The following is a 17,515-nucleotide window of genomic DNA, read 5'->3' as shown; positions in this document are numbered from 1 at the left end:
ATCCTATCTTACTAATATTATAGGTACATGTGAAAGTTTGTGAGGATGGATGTATGTGTAGGTATGTATGTTTGTTACTCTTTCACGCAAATACTACAGAACCGATTACAATGAAATTTAGCACACATAGAGGGTAGGTAACTTAAATTAACACGTAGGATAGGTTTTATCACGAAAATCCCACGGGAACGGGAACTATGCGGGTTTTTCTTTGAAAACGCGGGGGAAAGCTAGTCAAAAATAAACCTATTATCTATTGTTAATATCTAATGTTTCATACCTGAGAAGGTAGGAGTAACGAGTCAAATTCCATACATTGAAGACATTCAAAAAAATCTCTTCATCTTTATTTTTCCACAGCATGCCTGAAACTATCGAATAAATTTATTTATAGGAAGGTAATCTTAAAGTTGTTACTTCAAAATAGGATAAATACTAGCCCGAATTTCTGGAGTGATGGAAAGAGAAAATTAAAATCTCACACAATGATAGAAATTTCTAGATCTAAGAAAACAATTTGAGCAACGAGAAATAAAATGTTATTTAATTTTGGAACATTTTGTTTTTTTTTTTATTATTATACCTTACTATAGGGAGTGGACATAAGTTATACTTTACAATAGCTTTATATGTGGCTATATACGATATATGAATCAAATTAATAATTACTTATGTAATTTTTTAGGATATTTCTCCTTTTATTTTAAAATGGTGTACATACCTTTACGTACATTTCTATAATATAATACACACTTAATTACACCCTGTAAACTTATTTAGGATATTACCAGTGTAAAAAGTAGAGTAAAGTAGCGTATAAATAGCGTAGTAATTTGCTCAAAACTATTCTTTAAATAAAAAAAATATTGTCAATTATCATATCTTTTAATTAAATAATAATATAATATCACCACAGAATATCACAAAATATATTAAGTCAAATAAGCTAGTATCATTTATTTAAACAACATATGACAGAGTATGACAGTGACACTGACTTGATAGTGTCATTTTTATCAATTTCAACTCAAGTGCCAAATGAATATCAAAATCAAATATCAATATTTATTCTAGCAAATTATGATTTCCACTTTTACTAACGAGAAATGATTAGCTCCACGTTATTATAGACTGTATATTATTGTGGTTGGTAGTATTTTTTAAACTACTAGTGAATCATGAGTTTCTCGTGTGATTTGTCGCAATCAAATGAATATTTAAGTTTCCGAAGTAGTATTCCTTTGCGTAAAATAGTCGTTGATTCCGATGGAGCCAAGGTAAATAAACCACTATCTTAGATGTAATGACCTAGTTTAATCTCTACTCGATTTTTATTAATGATGTGATGTGATGTTGTTTTAGCCTTGGAAAATATTCGATTGTGGACCCAAGTCTCTGTCATGTCCACTAATATGCCTGCCACCTGTTTCGGGTACTGCTGATATATTTTTTAAGCAAGTTATGGGGCTCGCCTCACGAGGTATTCGTGTTATAGCTGTTGAGTCTCCTCCATACTGGAATATAAAAGAATGGTGTGATGGATTTAAGAAACTCATTGATTATCTAGAATTGGATAAAGTTCATATCTTCGGCACATCCTTAGGTAGGTAAACATGAAGAGAAAATGTTACATAGATAAAGTAAAAAATATTTTGAAAAGTTTTTCATTTCTATTTATATTTCTAGGTGGATTTATGGCACAGAAGTTTGCAGAATTTACACAGAACTTTCCTAGAGTAGTATCCCTTGTACTATGTAACACCTTCACAGATACCTCCGTGTTTGAATATAATGATTCAGCTGCATTGTTTTGGCTTTTACCATCTTTGGTATTAAAAAGAATGCTAATGGGAAATTTTGTTGCGGATAAAGTTGACAAAAGAATAGCAGAATCAATTGACTTTATGGTTGAAAGGGTAAGCAATTATTGTTGTACTTATTATTTTATAGTTGAATAACATCAATGTACTTATTACAATTGATGAAGTTGTTATAATTATCCTGTGAATTTAGATTAAATGTACGCACTTATGGCCGGTATGCCCTTATGGAGGCTTGTATCCCAGCAGTGGGAACGTAGATGGGCTGATGATGATGATGTAGCGACGACAAGCCAATTTACGAGTTACCGAAATATTTCAAGTGTAGTACCTAGTAAGAAAGTTCCCACCATAGGTTCACACGGTAACTCGTATATAAACAGTTTGTGCGTTATGCACAGTTAGTTAAGGGCTTGTCGGGACGCGGGTTGGTCGCATTAGGTCGAATATTAATTACATACCGAATAAATATATGTAGTTAAAGAAATATAACCTTTGCGTAGTTATTACATCTTTTATTACACCCGCACATAACAAGCCCCTAAATTGGTGACCCCCGACGAAAAGTGAACATTATTATAGTGAATTGCATAGATTTCGTTTGAGTGATTATTTAATTTATTGATTAAATAAAAATTTAATTCAAAATGAATCCGGCAGTTCCAATTAGAGCGGACGAGAGTGAAAATGCTCTCGCGCAGATCACTGTGTCGAGTAGAATTCCAGACTTCTGGAAAGAATCACCACGACTTTGGTTCGCGCAGTTTGAAGCAGTGGTGGCGAATCAGAAGCTGGCGGACGAATCGAAATATAACCTGGTGGTAGCGAAATTAAATCGCGAACACGTTGAGCAGGTTAGCGACATTGTATTAACACCACCCGATACAAAGAAGTACGAAGCATTAAAAACACGGTTGCTCGTATTATATGAAGAATCTGAAGTGCGTCAGGTACAAAAATTATTAAAAGAGCTTGAGTTGGGCGAACAAAAGCCTTCCCAACTGTTACGGCGTATGCGAGACCTGGCTCGAAACAAATTCTCGGACGAAACACTGACGATGCTGTGGATGGGACATTTACCCGCAGCTGTGCAAGCAGTCCTCACAGTTAGCGAATTAAAAGATTTAGAAAAATTAGCTAACATGGCGGATAAAATTATAGAAACGACACGTTTCGCGGAGATACAGGAGGTATCGTGTGCCAGAGATAAAATATCCTCAATACAACCTACGCTGGTTGAACAGATTACACAGTTAACGCAGCGGATAAACCAGCTGGAATCTGCAGGCTCGAGAGGCAGATCGTTTAGCGGTCGAAAGTATGGGAATCGTACGCATCGCTCCGCATCGCGAAGTCGCGATCGTACAGGAATATCAAAACACAAAAATTCCAATTGGATATGTTATTACCATTACCGCTATAAGCACAACGCCAGCAAGTGCATTCAACCTTGTGCGTGGCAGAAGCAGCAGGAGAGCCAACAAAAAAACTAAATACGGTGCAGACAGAGGCGGATGTCTGTTCCACCGTAAATAAACGCCTGTGTATAAGAGATAGAAAAAGTAATCTTAAGTTTTTAGTGGACACCGGCGCTAATGTTTCAGTTTTACCAGTGTCGAAAAATAACCAATCCGCGAGTGAGTGTACTGTGTAGTGATTATAAAGTGTAGTTTAGTGTAATTAAGACATTTGGTACTAAGTTAATGACTTTAGATCTTAGTTTACGGCGACCGTATAAATGGTCATTATTTTTTATCGCCGAGGTAACTCAACTTATGTTTTTGTTTATAAGGTGCAGATTTTTTTAGCACCCTAGGGCCGATGCATCGCTCGCACTTATGACGGACGCATCGGATACTCATGTAGGTTATTTTTCTAAGAATCTATCTAAGATTGAACGCAAGTATAGTACGTATGATAGGGAGTTATTAGCAATTTACTTAGCTATTCGTCATTTTCGGAATATGGTCGAAGGACGACAGTTAACGGTGTATACGGATCACAAACCGTTAATTTATGCATTTTCTAAAGTAAATAGCGAGAAAGAGTTACCCAGACGTACACGACACTTGATATTCATTAGTGAGTTCACAACGGATTTGAGGCACGTAAGTGGGAAAGATAATGTCGTTGCGGATTCGTTATCACGAGTCGCAACAATAAGTTGTCCCACTGTAATAGATTACGCGAAACTTGCTAAGAATCAACAAAAGGATTCTTATATGTTACAATTATCAAATTCGAATGACGTTTCTAATAGGTTAAAGAAAATAATGTTACCGGAAAGTGGAACATTTATATATTGTAATTTAGATAATGATAAAATTAGACCCTATTTGACTGATAAATTTCGACGTATTGCTTTTGATAGTGTACATAATTTATGTCATCCCGGAATAAGGACTACACGCAAATTGATTCAAAATCGTTTTTATTGGCCAAATATGATTCGTCACGTTGGCCAATGGGTTAAAAGCTAAAACATGCATTGAATGTCAACGATCGAAAGTTAATCGACATACAGTGTAAGGTTTAGGATCGTTTCCGCAGTGCGATAGGTTTGAACATATTCATGTTGATTTAATTGGACCTTTACCCACTTCACCCGAAGGTTTTAGGACGTATTGCCTAACCATAGTGACAGGGGGACGCGATGGCCAGAATGTTTTCCTACGAGAGATATAACTGCTGAAACGGTTTCGCGTGTAATATATGAAGGATGGATCTCTTGTTTTGGTTGTCCGAAAAGCTATCAAGCGATCAAGGACGCCAATTCGAAAGTCAATTATTTGCTACACTAATGAAGTTATTAGGTATTAATAACTTAACCTTACCACCCACAGAGTAACGGGGCGGTAGAGCGTTGGCATAGGTCGCTTAAAGCGGCATTAACGGCTCGTTTATGCAATATATCATCATCTTGGGTTACGGAATTACCAACTGTGTTGCTAGGACTTAGAACAGCAGTAAGAAGTGATACCGGCATAAGCGCAGCAGAAATAACGTACGGAACAACTTTACGATTACCAGGTGATTATTACGATAAAAAATCGAGTTTTGAATTAGATAGCAGTCTTGAATATGTAAGTAAATTACGAGACTCTATTAGGAAATATCAGTCAGTAGCTATTAGGCAGAATGAAAAGACGGAACATATTTATACACCCCGATTTAGAAAAGTGCGATTATGTTTTTGTAAGAAACGACGCAGTACGTAAGCCTTTATAACCAACATACGACGGTCCTTATCGTGTGTTGAGTCGAGAGGAAAAGGTATTTTATATTCAAATGACTGGCAGGAAAGTTAGAATATCTGTAGACCGTCTAAAACCTGCATATTATTTGAATGATGATAGTGATACGACATCTGGGGCAGATACTAAGGTTCCGTTACTAATTCCAAGTAGCGAATTGCCTAATACACATACCACGCGTAGTGGAAGAGCTATACGATTACCAGTACGATTTAGGTAATAGTATTGTATTTGTAATTTTTTCCACTATTTTATATTTATTAGAATTACGATGATTATAAGTATTCTTAAGTCTTCTTAGAAATGTATAATAAATACTTAGTAATCAACACATCGTATTTAATAAATAATAGCACTTATGAAATTTGAAACGAGTTCATTATTAATTGTATAACGTTTAGTATGGTATTTCAAATTTATGTTTGTGTTGAGTTTTTATTGAAATGTTTACTACTTAGAAATTTAAGTACTTTTGATTTATGGCTTATGAGTGTATAGTAATAGCCTTTGTAATATTAAACGATACAAGTGTAAAGAACGTATTGAGATTTGAAATGTTAATGTTACTAAGTGTTAGATGACGTGTAACAATTATCGCACGCCACTTAGAAGAACCAACGCAAGTTTTTGTAATAACGTAAATAGTTTGACGAAATTAGGTGTTAACTTTTAACCACTTGTATACGTTATGATTGATTTATATTGTGAACATTTTTTATACTTTATATTGTAAACATTTTGTAACCTTATATAGCGACACTTTATATATACCCCTTTGTTTATTGTTTAATTTTATTGTAAGATTTTTTTTACTTGTATACCTTTTTTATTTTAAGGGGGGAATGATGTAGCGACGACAAGCCAATTTACGAGTTACCGAAATATTTCAAGTGTAGTACCTAGTAAGAAAGTTCCCACCATAGGTTCACACGGTAACTCGTATATAAACAGTTTGTGCGTTATGCACAGTTAGTTAAGGGCTTGTCGGGACGCGGGTTGGTCGCATTAGGTCGAATATTAATTACATACCGAATAAATATATGTAGTTAAAGAAATATAACCTTTGCGTAGTTATTACATCTTTTATTACACCCGCACATAACAAGCCCCTAAAATGATGTACTCTTTTTTAATAACAATAAATTGAAATTGGTATGGTGCATTCATAGTTTTATAATACTTGCAAGCATTGAATATGTATTCTAGAAGTATAATTTTCATAATAAGTTACATCATTTGATTTACTGGTATTTAAATAGTTTTTAATTTACTAGACATAGACAGGTCAATTTATGTTTGGCTTTTCCTGGAATACATTAATTATAATCTATTTACATATTTAATACTAAAAATAAGTTATAGTGATTGTCTTAATAATACTTAAATATAAAACGATATGAGAATAAGTGTTGAATTATATGTAAACAACTTGTTATTATTATCTAAATTTTGTTTTATCAGTACATAATATAATATACTAATGAATTTACTTATAAATATTAAATAGCTGACGTACTGATAAAATACTTTACTCATACTTCCAAATGTCAGAAAAACTTGTTTGTTCAGATGCCATTAAGATTTTTAATATTTATTCACTTGTTTTGTAACACTAATCTATGTACATTGGAATAAATAATTATTTATATGATACACTACCATGATAAGGAATAAGTCAAGAATAAGTAGAGGAATAATATAATTTAATTTGATGAATCACCGTGTCCATTAAGTTCCTTTCTACCCTTCATTACTAAATTAAACTTGCGAACAAGATACTTAAAAATAATTGGAAAAGACTTTGTATTAATTGTCCAACTATCTTGTATTTGTTCTAGCTTGAATCTTTAACACAATCAGAATTGGCATCAAGGTTAACACTGAATTGTACGCCATGCTACATTCAGCCACAAAAACTTTATGATATACCAATAACAATTATGGATGTTTGGGATGAAAGTGCGCTTAGTTCAAGGGTTCGTGAGGATCTTTACAAATCATATCCGCAAGCTAAACTAGCCCATCTTAAAAGCGGCGGCAACTTCCCATACTTGAGTAGAAGTGATGAGGTCAACTTGCATTTACTGGTAAGAAACTCATTACGACAAATAGACATTTATTTAATACTACATAAGTTTTTTTTAAGAATAATTGAATGGAGTATTTAGTTTTATTGCTTTCAATGCTGTATAAATGAGTATTTTTTTAAGAATCAAAAAAATCGATATCGCCGATTCACTATTGGCCGAGGTATAGGTGTTGCCATATTATGGCAAAAAAACGCGGCTTCGAATCCCCCGTGAATCGATCATCCATCGTGAACGAATTTTTTCTAGTCCTTAAAAACGCCCCAATAACTGAATATGTTTAGTTTCTTGTGGATTTATGCTTAGTTTTTCTTAACCATGTCATTTTTTACAGATACATTTAAGGCAATTTGATGGCACAGATATTTCTGCATCATATCTGAGTTTACACAAAATGCCCAATCAGAACCAAATGAGCAATGAAGAAGGCACAGTTAGCTACTTTAATCAAAGGGATAAGATGGTCAAGATATCTTGAAACTGCATATTTTTAATAAAACCGAATTTAAATCTGCATTTTACTATATGTAGCTACTTTGATGTAGCAATAGTCATTTTTATATGTATACTAATATTGACAATTCCTATGCATAACTTGAAGGACACAATGTTTAAATCTATGTTATTGTTATTATCTAAGTAAGTTGTATGTATAGTTTATTTATATTTGACTTTGATGATCCCTATGCTAATCTGTCTCACAAAGATAAAATATTCATTCAATTTTCAATAGTAACCTATTTTAACCTATGTTTGCTTAATTAGAATGCTATACAATTTATTTCTAAAGTGTGAATAAAAAATTACATTCCAATAAGATAAATATAGTTATATCATAGTTGAGGTAAATTTTTAAAGACAATAACATCACAATTACATAATAAGGTTTATATGCACTTTATATCAAGCTCAAATTTTTGAGTCAGGATGTAGATCATTACAAAAATAACTGCAGACAATTAGGAAATAAGGATTAAATGTTACAATAAGGCCAAGTTATACTAGTTTTGAGTATGACCTTCATGTAAACAAAATGCAGTAGCAGCTAGAATCTATAATATAACATTTTGATGTTTACAGTCAAAAATATCAAAAATAATTATGTTATTATAGTTATATGACGCGTTTTGTAAGTTTATTAAATAAAGACTCTGTGAAACTTTTAAATACTTTTATTTAATAACAAGCATCTCTAAACTTAACAATTCTATGTTTCTTTGAATTCTATGGATTGCAATTTTTTCTTCTCTTTTTGTGCCTGTAACGCTTTTTCCCTTTCTTCATCATCAGAGAAATATTCCGCCAAGTCGTTAGATTCTTCGGGGACCGGTTGGCCGGCTAGGGTTGTGCCTCTCTCGTTAAGTGTATTTAATTTAAAGAGAGGGTCTTCCGCCATTATTTCTGGAATAATCGGTTCGCCGTGCGGACGTGATACCTGGTTATTGTGGGCCGTTACTGTTGAATATATTGACATGGCCTGCAAATAAAATGGATATAAAATAGATAAATGAAATATAACAAAAAAAAATTAAGTACATATTGCACAAAACATTTTTTTGTGCTAGCTAACAAGAAAAAACTTTTTTTTTGCATCTGTATAACCATACCTGAGCAACAAGATTCGAGACATCACCCGCATTGGCCGGTAGAATAAGTGTATTGTTGGTTCTTGCTAGTTTGTTGAACGCCGCAACATATTGTTCGGCTATAGAAAATGACGCTGCGTGTTTGCTATCCTGTAAAAATAGAGTATTTCGTTTGAGAAATAAACTTTCTAGGGCAATATGAATTTCTCTTGCAAACACTATGGAGCAGAAATACCTATCCCACTTCTTAGTATAAATACAATGCGAAATTTCGGAAGCCAGTCCTCATTACACTGTTGAAATATGGCAAATCACCCATATCATATCAATACTTTGATCATAACTAACTAAATACACAATACTAAATAAAAATGAACTTAAAACTGTCCGCAAATGTTTGTAGTTTTTGGTTGCTGATTCTTTATCTAGTTCGAAGAATAAACATTACAAAAAAAGACGTGTGGCACTCGGGGACTGCCGCGGTAAAGCTTCAAGCCACACCTCCGCGCCCGTCGGAGTGGGGAGCGTGAGGTTTTTTCGTTACGGAATTTCTGGATTCGGTCCCCGCGCTCAAGGCCCGCGATAGAAGCTATGCAATAGCTTAAAAAATATTTTATAGAGAAACCCCTTTAAATTTATTGAAGTGAAACTTCTTTATCGGGGTTGGACAAAAATTTAGTGTAACATTTTTGCGTTACGCCGTACGCGTGACATTTTTGCGTTACGCCGTACGCGTGACATTTTTGCGTTACGCCGTACGCGTGACATTTTTGCGTTACGCCAAACTCGTGACATTTTTATGATCATAAAGAAGTTTCACTTCTTACGTGTGTACTCTAGTACACGCATACATTTATTATATTGAAATGACTCACGGGTGCACCAAGCGCGGCGGCGACGCGCTGCAACCCGCGAGCGCGCGCTTCCGCGATCGCGAGCATCGCCTGCGCCTCTCCAGACGCTTTGTTGATCTGTTCTTGCTTCTCCGCCTCTGTAACATGTTATTTCAACTATTCCATGCCACAACTCATAGTATCCACTACTAATATTATAAATGCGAAAGTAACTCTGTCTGTTACTCAATCACGCCTAAACTACTGAACCAATTTGCATGAAAATTGGTATGGAGATATTTTGATACCCGAGAAAGGACATAGGCTACCTTTTATTGCGAAATATATACCACGGGCGAAGCCGGGGCGGACCTCTAGTATACTATATAATATATCCCTCTATATTTTCGTCCGACATGGAATCTCGCGATGACGCGTTAGGACCGATTTCGATTTGGTATTCTTTCTTTTTTTTTGGTTGTGTTCACTTTGAGAAATATTTTTTTTAATTCAAGGGTTCTACAATAAACAGTATTAAAATCTGCTTAAAAGTCCTTATGGTGTTAAATTCAGCTGTATAGTGTATACCACAGAAATTTTATCATCGACTATACATACATATAATTGAAAATAACATTTACAAATCTGATACTTATTACATACTGACTTTCTATAGCATCAACTATTTATTCTATTACTATTTGTTTTATTTAAAAAAGATGGGTTGCACTCCGGGAGTGCCGGCAGAAGTGAAAACTTGATTATTAACGTTCAGCATGTTTGATATTTTGGAATGGTATCCATCTTATGCATGGAATATAAGGGCTAAAAAAAACCGTCTTACGCATTTTCGATCAGGCCACGTGTCCTGACGCGAGTTTAAGATGTTATACCCAACGCCGCTAAAGAAGTTTTCACTTCAAAAATTAGAACTTACCAGACGCCAAGATCCTTGCTTGCCGTTTACCCTCAGCAACATTAATATCTGCTGCACGGACTCCTTCTGATTCCAAGATGGCGGCGCGCTTTCTTCGCTCAGCTTCCACTTGCATTTGCATAGCTTCATGCACCCTAGATGGTAGTTTGATATCCCCTATAATGTTCAATTTGAATTAATATTTCGTTGATAGCAAAGATTTGCAATTTAGTTTCTATGTTGTTAATTCATAATCATTTTAAATCTAAAAATATTAATAATTATAGTTTAGTGTGCAAGTTTTCATTAATGCAAAAGCTACTGGATTTTACTGAATTATTTATTTACTTTTTTAAACTCTTCAACTCAAAAGATGTAAATGACAAGTAAAATACAATTTGGTATTAACATAAAATAAATTTTATTTAATACCTATTATATTCATTCTAAAACAGTTGCACTATACTTACTTATTTCATATCGTAAGCAGGTAATGCCCCAAGCCTCGCTGGCTTTATTTATTGAATCCACAATAGAAACGTTCAGAGATTCCCTTTCTCTAAACACTTTATCCAGAGAAATCGTTCCCAATTCAGACCTCATTGTAGTTTGAGCAAGTTGTGTGATAGCAAACTCTGGATCTTCAACTCCATAAGATGCTGAAATATCAATTCTTTTTAGTTATATTTTAGTCATAATCCATACTAATATTATAAATGCGAAAGTAACTCTGTCTGTCTGTCTGTTACTCAATCATGCCTAAACTACTGAACCAATTTGCATGAAATTTGGTATGGAGATATTTTGATACCCGAGAAAGGACATAGGCTACCTTTTATTGCGAAATATTTACCACGGGCGAAGCCGGGGCGGACCACTAGTAATATATAAAGCAATTTACAACTCCCCAATAAGTATTTAAAATACATGCATACAATAAAAAGTTAATAAAATATTGAGCATATACTTATTGTGAGCAGTCTAATTAATTCATAATTGTTGGCTTATCTTGTGTAAATGGGATATTAATAAAATATTAAACCTAAACAATTTCAATTCTTTACAAAAAGTTAGTAAAAAAATAAAATTATACCTAAATAAGGATCTATTATCCTCAAATACAGCACACCATCAATGCTAAGAGTAACATTGTCGGAAGTGATGGCACTTTGCTTGGGAACATCAATGGCTATTTCTTTCAAACTCTGAACATATTTAATTTTATCTACAATTGGCCATAATATGTTCAAACCAGGATCCAGTATTCTGTGAAATTTTCCCATTCTTTCAACAATCCAAGCCTAAAAATAGATTATATAGTTTATATTTTATGTAATCTTAAAGTTTAAGTGAAGTACATAGATTAATTTTAATTACATTTGATTATAATAAATATATTAAATACAACTTGAAATAAAAAGTAATAAACTATACATTGATCAATTGCATAAAAAAATTTGTCTATTTAGATTAAGTATTAACTTTCCAGTATGAAAAACTGGAAATTGTTATGTAAGAGCGAGCGCGCACGAGCAACTTTGTCTCCGCAACTATTTTGTCTCTCCCATCAATTGTATGGGGAGTTGCGTCGCTACGTGCGCGCACTTTCATACTAGCCCATGGGTGGAGAGACAAAATAGTTGCGGAGACAAAATAGTTGCGGAGACAAAGTTGCTCGTGCGCACACTGTCTAATAATAATGCTATTCTTTCATAATATTTAGCATCAAATTAGGCATTTATAACAAAATAAAATAAGATTCCTAAGATAAGTGTTAAATTTTAATAACAATGATTTTAGATTATTGTTGTTATTTAGCTAGAAACAAAGCCGTTTAAGTCGTTAACTGAATTCCAATAAGAAACATAAATTATTTAATAAATATTCTACCACAATCCTCAGAAGTGATTACTTGAGCGAGAATATAAACTATTAATTATTTTAGGTAGATTTACATAATATAATCTTTGAATTCAATTCTAACAAATATCAAACTAACCTCTTGTTGTGGTACGAACATGATTATAGTATTAAGGGGTGTTGTCGAACGATATCGTGCTGCTGCGACACTATATAGGAATCTGCCATCATTTTGATATTCAACATTAATCACATTCTGTAATATACAAAGTTTAAGTTAAAATATCTATATCCGAGACACGAAAAGAACAACACTTAAATTTTTAGATTACAAACTTTTAAAGAGAAGGCCTTAGACAGAAACAATCTAGAACGCGTAAACATGTTTGCAAATTATGTTATCAAATATCTTTTAATAATTTAAAGCTTTTTAAACACAATCAATAAATCCATTCTTGATAGCCCGCCGACTTTGTGAAATCTATTTGACATTTGACATTTCACGATTGACATTTACAATCTGCAGTCTCGGAAACGTTTTGCTCGATGCTCACAAAAATATTGGTCAAATGAAGAAAGCGAAAATAAAAAATAATAAATTAGTATAATTATTGTAAAATTTAAGACATACCATATCTGATATACCTAAAAGAAAGAAAAAAGTAAGCAACTATTCAATATTAATCTTTAAAATTCAAAAGCAGCTTAACCCTTGCTTAACCATGCTTAAACCCTATACGACCGACGCGACGCACGCTACGATGTTGTTTGATCGATATTTTACAAATGAATATTTACTGATTATTATATTACATTGATAATTTTAAAATATGGATAGTAGCTCTACGTCGGAGTCTAAATTAAGTAGAACTTTTGGTACCGTAGAGGATGGTGGAAATTATTATGCGAAATTAAGAAGATTAAAAATCCAGGAGGAAATTTTAACAGCCGCTGCAAATAAAAACCCGGGAAAGTGTGATAACGAAGAATTTGAATGCTCCCATAACAATATGCACTTGGACCTTAAAAAATATATAAATAAGATAAAGAAAACTTATGCTGAAATTAAAAATCTATTTGAAGATGTGAAAGCGATTACAAACGATCATGAAACCTTGAAGAACATAGGTAGGAATATGCTCCACTTTTTTCAGTAAAAATATGGTGGTACCTAATAAGAATAAAATGGAGTCTAGATTTGAAATAATATTATACTTAATTCACTATCTCAAATTGAAATAAATAGCTTTGTTATATTTACTACATACTTAATTACTTACCTGCGCCAGCATACAATATCGCATAAATATAAAGTGTAGGTACTTTAACTAATTACTTACCCATAAATTTCTTCCAGATATCGACGATATCAAAAAAGATATATTTGACTTGGATGAAAAAATGAAATCCTTTAAAAATTATATAGGTAAAGAAATAAATTTATTAAAAGTTGCTGAGCAAGAAATTGTAAAGCAGGTAACTATGTACCGACTTATTAATATCATTGAAAATTAATCATGAATATTCTAATTTATTCTTGCCTATAGATACTATACCTTTTTGATTTTAATTTAAGTATCTATGTACTAGCGGTCCGCCCCGGCTTCGCCCGTGGTACATATGAAAAATAGATGTTGGCCGATTCTCAGACTTACCCGATATGCACAGAAAATTTCATGAGAATCGGTCCACCCGCTTCGGAGGAGTATGCAGACTAACATTGTGACACGAGAATTTTATATATTACTAGCGGTCCGCCCCGGCTTCGCCCGTGGTACATATGAAAAATAGATGTTGGCCGATTCTCAGACTTACCCGATATGCACAGAAAATTTCATGAGAATCGGTCCACCCGTTTCGGAGGAGTATGCAGACTAACATTGTGACACGAGAATTTTATATATAAGATAAGACTAGCGGTCCGCCCCGGCTTCGCCCGTGGTACATATGAAAAATAGATGTTGGCCGATTCTCAGACTTACCCGATATGCACAGAAAATTTCATGAGAATCGGTCCACCCGTTTCGGAGGAGTATGCAGACTAACATTGTGACACGAGAATTTTATATAGGTATATAAGATATTAACGAAACGAAAATTTGATATCCAATTTTAGTTCTGGCCTTTGGGTTGATTTCATTCAATCCATCTGTTTAATTTCAGTAGGTAAGTAATAAAAAAGCTAGGTACAGCAATCCTTTATAAATGCAGGCAGACAGAAGAAGATACAGAATAAATATAATTCTGTATCTTCTTCTGTCTGCCTCTTCTTCAGGCCTAAGCGACTGCACCAGTTAAGGTGTAATTTGGGATATTAGTTATTTTTAATCCAGACTAATCTACATAGAATAACTTTATCATCAAAAATTAATCCACTTCCGATTCGCCATTTTTGCACAGAAAAAAAATCGTATCCCCATAATTTATACGTAATAAAGTTATATTATTACTTATTTGTAATTTTTCCATATTAAATTGGTTTTAGATCCAAGAAAAACCAGATAATCAAAAGTATATTAAAATGCAGACAAAAGTACACCCAAAACCTCATTACAACGAAGTTGTGCCAAGTCCGGTGCGAGCCATTATAAATTCACCTTTTAAATGTGTTGTAAGTCTAAGCTACACTTAATTTAATATCAATGCATAGTTCTAAAAATCTAAAAAGCACGGTAAAACATGTGAAATTATTATATTGTCACCGATCTTTGATAGGAAGTTCGCAAAGTTTGAATTAAAACCGTCCGTTTAAACTGGATCAAAATATAGTTCTAGTCTTAAGCTTGAATCGGTTACAATATACAAACTTACTAACAACATACAAGTGAAGCTAATATATGCGTGTTAAAAACTCTATCAGTAATACATCCGAACTAAAAACTTTAATTTTTTTTTTAATTTTAAGGAAGTTCAACGATTCCAAGAATTCATGAAAAACAGTTGTAACCGTTATGGTGGATGGGATGAATATAATCATAATATTTTTGTAAATATTTGGAACAAACACTACAACTGCGACGAAGTATTTGAAACACCGCCATTTTCAGAGGTTTCTTACATGAGATTTCAAGACGAAGTTCTACAAAAGATATTTGGTATGGTATTCATTAAATTAAAGTTAATAAATAACTAGGAGTTTAACTTGTTTTATTTAAAAAAATCCGTATTTTTACGTTCAAGGAGTAAAAGTCGAAGATGTAAAGGCACACACACAATGGTATGTCGAATATACGAATTTAAAAAGATGCCAAGAAGTAGCTCTTAACAAGTGGAGAGAAAACAAAAGAAAAATTAAAAATCCTAAGCAAATTAGCAAGGTAAGTAGCTGGAAACAAAATGAAAACGTAGTAAATTAATTAGAAGTTCGAAGTCGAACATGAATCGAGATTCCAATGATACCTATCGTGTAAAAAAAAATTCGTTATACAAAATATCCGATTTAATTTGCATTTATACATAAAAGGAATATTAAGTAACTAATCACATAAAAAAATTCATAAAACAGAGTTCAGTAATTTAATATAATTTTTGCGATTACAATTTCAGGAAAGCATTAGTGACACAAACACAAAAGCTAGAACTAGATTATGTAAGAATGGAACTTATGCTGCAGTTGCAAAAGGAAATAAATCGAATGAACAAGGTACAACGTTCTCCTATTTATGTAAAGTCTATCATACTTTGATTTTAAAGCATCTTGATTGATAGGATTGATAATACCTAGGATTTTCGATTAAAAACGCCTCACAAATCGGCTCATCCATTTTGAAAACTATAATACCACAGTTAGACGGCGTGTTTCACGTCAAATACATGAACCATCTTAGAACCATATATAGACAGATAATTTCTTTTTTTTTAATAATTTAATAAATTAATAGATACTTATTGTGTTTGGTTGCAGAGTTCGGAATGGATGAATTCTTAAAAGTAGACTTGAGGTAAGATAAAATATGTACTCGCATTCCGCCCTACATAATATGTAAAACTTTATATACCTACCTATACCTACATAACTAATTGTTTTTCACTTTGTACCACTTTATCTAATAAAAAAAACCTCTTCAAAATTCTAGATCTAATTATACAAAGTAAGGGACGGACATTCAGCGGGAAGCGACTTTGTTTTGTTCTAAATGATTTTCTATCAACATTAGGTACTACGGTCTATAATAGCTTATCATTTATTTTCAGTGACAACTGTACAGAAACATTGGATCTAAATTTTATTCTAGATAACACATCCAGAAATAAAGGAGATAATTTTAAAAGAGAGCGTGAAGCTTTTTCCACTTTGTATAAGCCAACAAAACAATGGAAAAATCGATGCCAAGGAAAAGACGATTTAATTGGCAATCTTAACATAGATGATATGAAAAAACTGTAAGATTTTCAATGACTTATGTTAATAGCATTATTACTTTGATTATATACTCCCTAGATAGAGTATCGGCGCGTCAAAAGCGTCGATAAAAATATCAGCTAACTGTTAATCAAAGCATTATTATCTATAAATTGCAATAGTACCTACTGTACACTGTATGTAATAAGTACCTTCCTTCCTGGATATTTCACGTTTTATTTTAAAAATTAATTATGGCCATTTTACTCATTAGGTTAATTACTTTCGATATCAGTTTAAAGTTTTTTTATATCTGCAATAGTTACGGAATAATCGCGTGTGCACACTTAACGATTACCTACACCCTGTATATTTTCGTTTACAAAAAAAATACATACATACCTATTAAAATATAAGTACCTAAACATTTTTATTTTCAGAAAAACACCGTTATGGCGTATAGATTTGAAGTAGTTAAGCCATAAACTGCAGATAGTATAAATTTAAAATATAAAATCGAAGAAGATAAATATAAGAAAAAAAATATACTCTAATAGAATTAATAGATTATGCTAGTGACTAAACCATCGAGAGGCATCAAAGATAACGGCCGCAATTTTGGTGTTGATGAGGTGGGACGAGAAGCTAAAAAAAAGCAATACATATGATTTACAGGAAATACATTATCGGTACGTGTAAGTGACGGTAGGGAATAGATTAAAAGAAAACTCTTACGTTTTACAACAAATTTATTTAACAGTTAACTTATATTTACAATACTTACATAATATTATATGTAATGTGTTTATGTTTAATA

The 17,515-nt window shown here is 32.9% G+C and overlaps 4 protein-coding genes across 5 annotated transcripts; 3 read left to right on the top strand and 1 right to left on the bottom strand.

Moving 5' to 3' along the window:
• Positions 1-1,014: 1,014 nt before the first annotated feature.
• LOC149481674 (maspardin-like) lies at positions 1,015-8,331 on the top strand. Its single transcript, XM_089704847.1, has 5 exons — positions 1,015-1,277; positions 1,363-1,603; positions 1,687-1,916; positions 6,913-7,161; positions 7,496-8,331. Exons 1-5 carry the CDS (start codon positions 1,179-1,181, stop codon positions 7,637-7,639), a joined length of 963 nt encoding a protein of 320 aa, XP_089560973.1. The 5' UTR covers positions 1,015-1,178; the 3' UTR covers positions 7,640-8,331.
• LOC149481675 (uncharacterized) lies at positions 2,104-4,003 on the top strand. The gene has a single exon (XM_089704848.1). The coding sequence runs from the start codon at positions 2,468-2,470 to the stop codon at positions 3,311-3,313; it is 846 nt and encodes a 281-aa protein (XP_089560974.1). The 5' UTR covers positions 2,104-2,467; the 3' UTR covers positions 3,314-4,003.
• Stoml2 (stomatin like 2) lies at positions 8,316-12,854 on the bottom strand. Its single transcript, XM_089704837.1, has 8 exons — positions 12,693-12,854; positions 12,496-12,612; positions 11,590-11,797; positions 10,967-11,155; positions 10,518-10,673; positions 9,623-9,738; positions 8,769-8,897; positions 8,316-8,638 (listed from the first exon to the last, which is right to left on the bottom strand). The coding sequence occupies exons 1-8, from the start codon at positions 12,738-12,740 to the stop codon at positions 8,369-8,371; spliced, it is 1,233 nt and encodes a 410-aa protein (XP_089560963.1). The 5' UTR covers positions 12,741-12,854; the 3' UTR covers positions 8,316-8,368.
• A 246-nt stretch (positions 12,855-13,100) lies between these two features.
• Positions 13,101-17,476, top strand: LOC149481672 (uncharacterized). Of its 2 annotated transcripts, XM_089704838.1 has the most exons (9): positions 13,103-13,484; positions 13,714-13,832; positions 14,842-14,967; positions 15,262-15,451; positions 15,537-15,673; positions 15,903-15,999; positions 16,261-16,297; positions 16,551-16,739; positions 17,139-17,476. In XM_089704838.1, the coding sequence occupies exons 1-9, from the start codon at positions 13,187-13,189 to the stop codon at positions 17,170-17,172; spliced, it is 1,227 nt and encodes a 408-aa protein (XP_089560964.1). In that variant the 5' UTR covers positions 13,103-13,186; the 3' UTR covers positions 17,173-17,476. The 2 variants fall into 2 exon arrangements, with proteins under 2 accessions (XP_089560965.1, XP_089560964.1); XM_089704839.1 differs by lacking the exon at positions 14,842-14,967 and having other exon boundaries at positions 13,101-13,484.
• Positions 17,477-17,515: the final 39 nt, after the last annotated feature.

Source organism: Colias philodice, chromosome 16 (assembly GCF_061535455.1).
Source record: "Colias philodice isolate Cphi_HAF_F1 chromosome 16, ilColPhil1 Martin Lab GWU primary, whole genome shotgun sequence".
Lineage (NCBI taxonomy): Eukaryota > Metazoa > Arthropoda > Insecta > Lepidoptera > Pieridae > Colias > Colias philodice.
The sequence above is the reverse complement of the archived record's forward strand: the minus strand, read 5'-3'. Positions and strand labels throughout refer to the sequence as shown.

Excerpts from the sequence above, each read along its gene's own strand:
- LOC149481674 (XM_089704847.1), top strand. The coding sequence starts at position 1,179 with ATGAGTTTCTCGTGTGATTTGTCGCAATCAAATGAATATTTAAGTTTC. Across the intron at positions 1,278-1,362 it reads TTGATTCCGATGGAGCCAAG|CCTTGGAAAATATTCGATTG; the intron begins GTAAATAAACCA and ends ATGTTGTTTTAG. Across the intron at positions 1,604-1,686 it reads TATCTTCGGCACATCCTTAG|GTGGATTTATGGCACAGAAG; the intron begins GTAGGTAAACAT and ends TTATATTTCTAG.
- LOC149481675 (XM_089704848.1), top strand. The coding sequence starts at position 2,468 with ATGAATCCGGCAGTTCCAATTAGAGCGGACGAGAGTGAAAATGCTCTC.
- Stoml2 (XM_089704837.1), bottom strand. The coding sequence starts at position 12,740 with ATGTTTACGCGTTCTAGATTGTTTCTGTCTAAGGCCTTCTCTTTAAAA. Across the intron at positions 11,798-12,495 it reads TGTTCGTACCACAACAAGAG|GCTTGGATTGTTGAAAGAAT; the intron begins GTTAGTTTGATA and ends ATCTATTTTTAG. Across the intron at positions 10,674-10,966 it reads CTGCTTACGATATGAAATAA|GGGATATCAAACTACCATCT; the intron begins GTAAGTATAGTG and ends TGAACATTATAG.
- LOC149481672 (XM_089704838.1), top strand. The coding sequence starts at position 13,187 with ATGGATAGTAGCTCTACGTCGGAGTCTAAATTAAGTAGAACTTTTGGT. Across the intron at positions 15,674-15,902 it reads ATCCTAAGCAAATTAGCAAG|GAAAGCATTAGTGACACAAA; the intron begins GTAAGTAGCTGG and ends TTACAATTTCAG. Across the intron at positions 16,000-16,260 it reads AAATAAATCGAATGAACAAG|AGTTCGGAATGGATGAATTC; the intron begins GTACAACGTTCT and ends GTTTGGTTGCAG.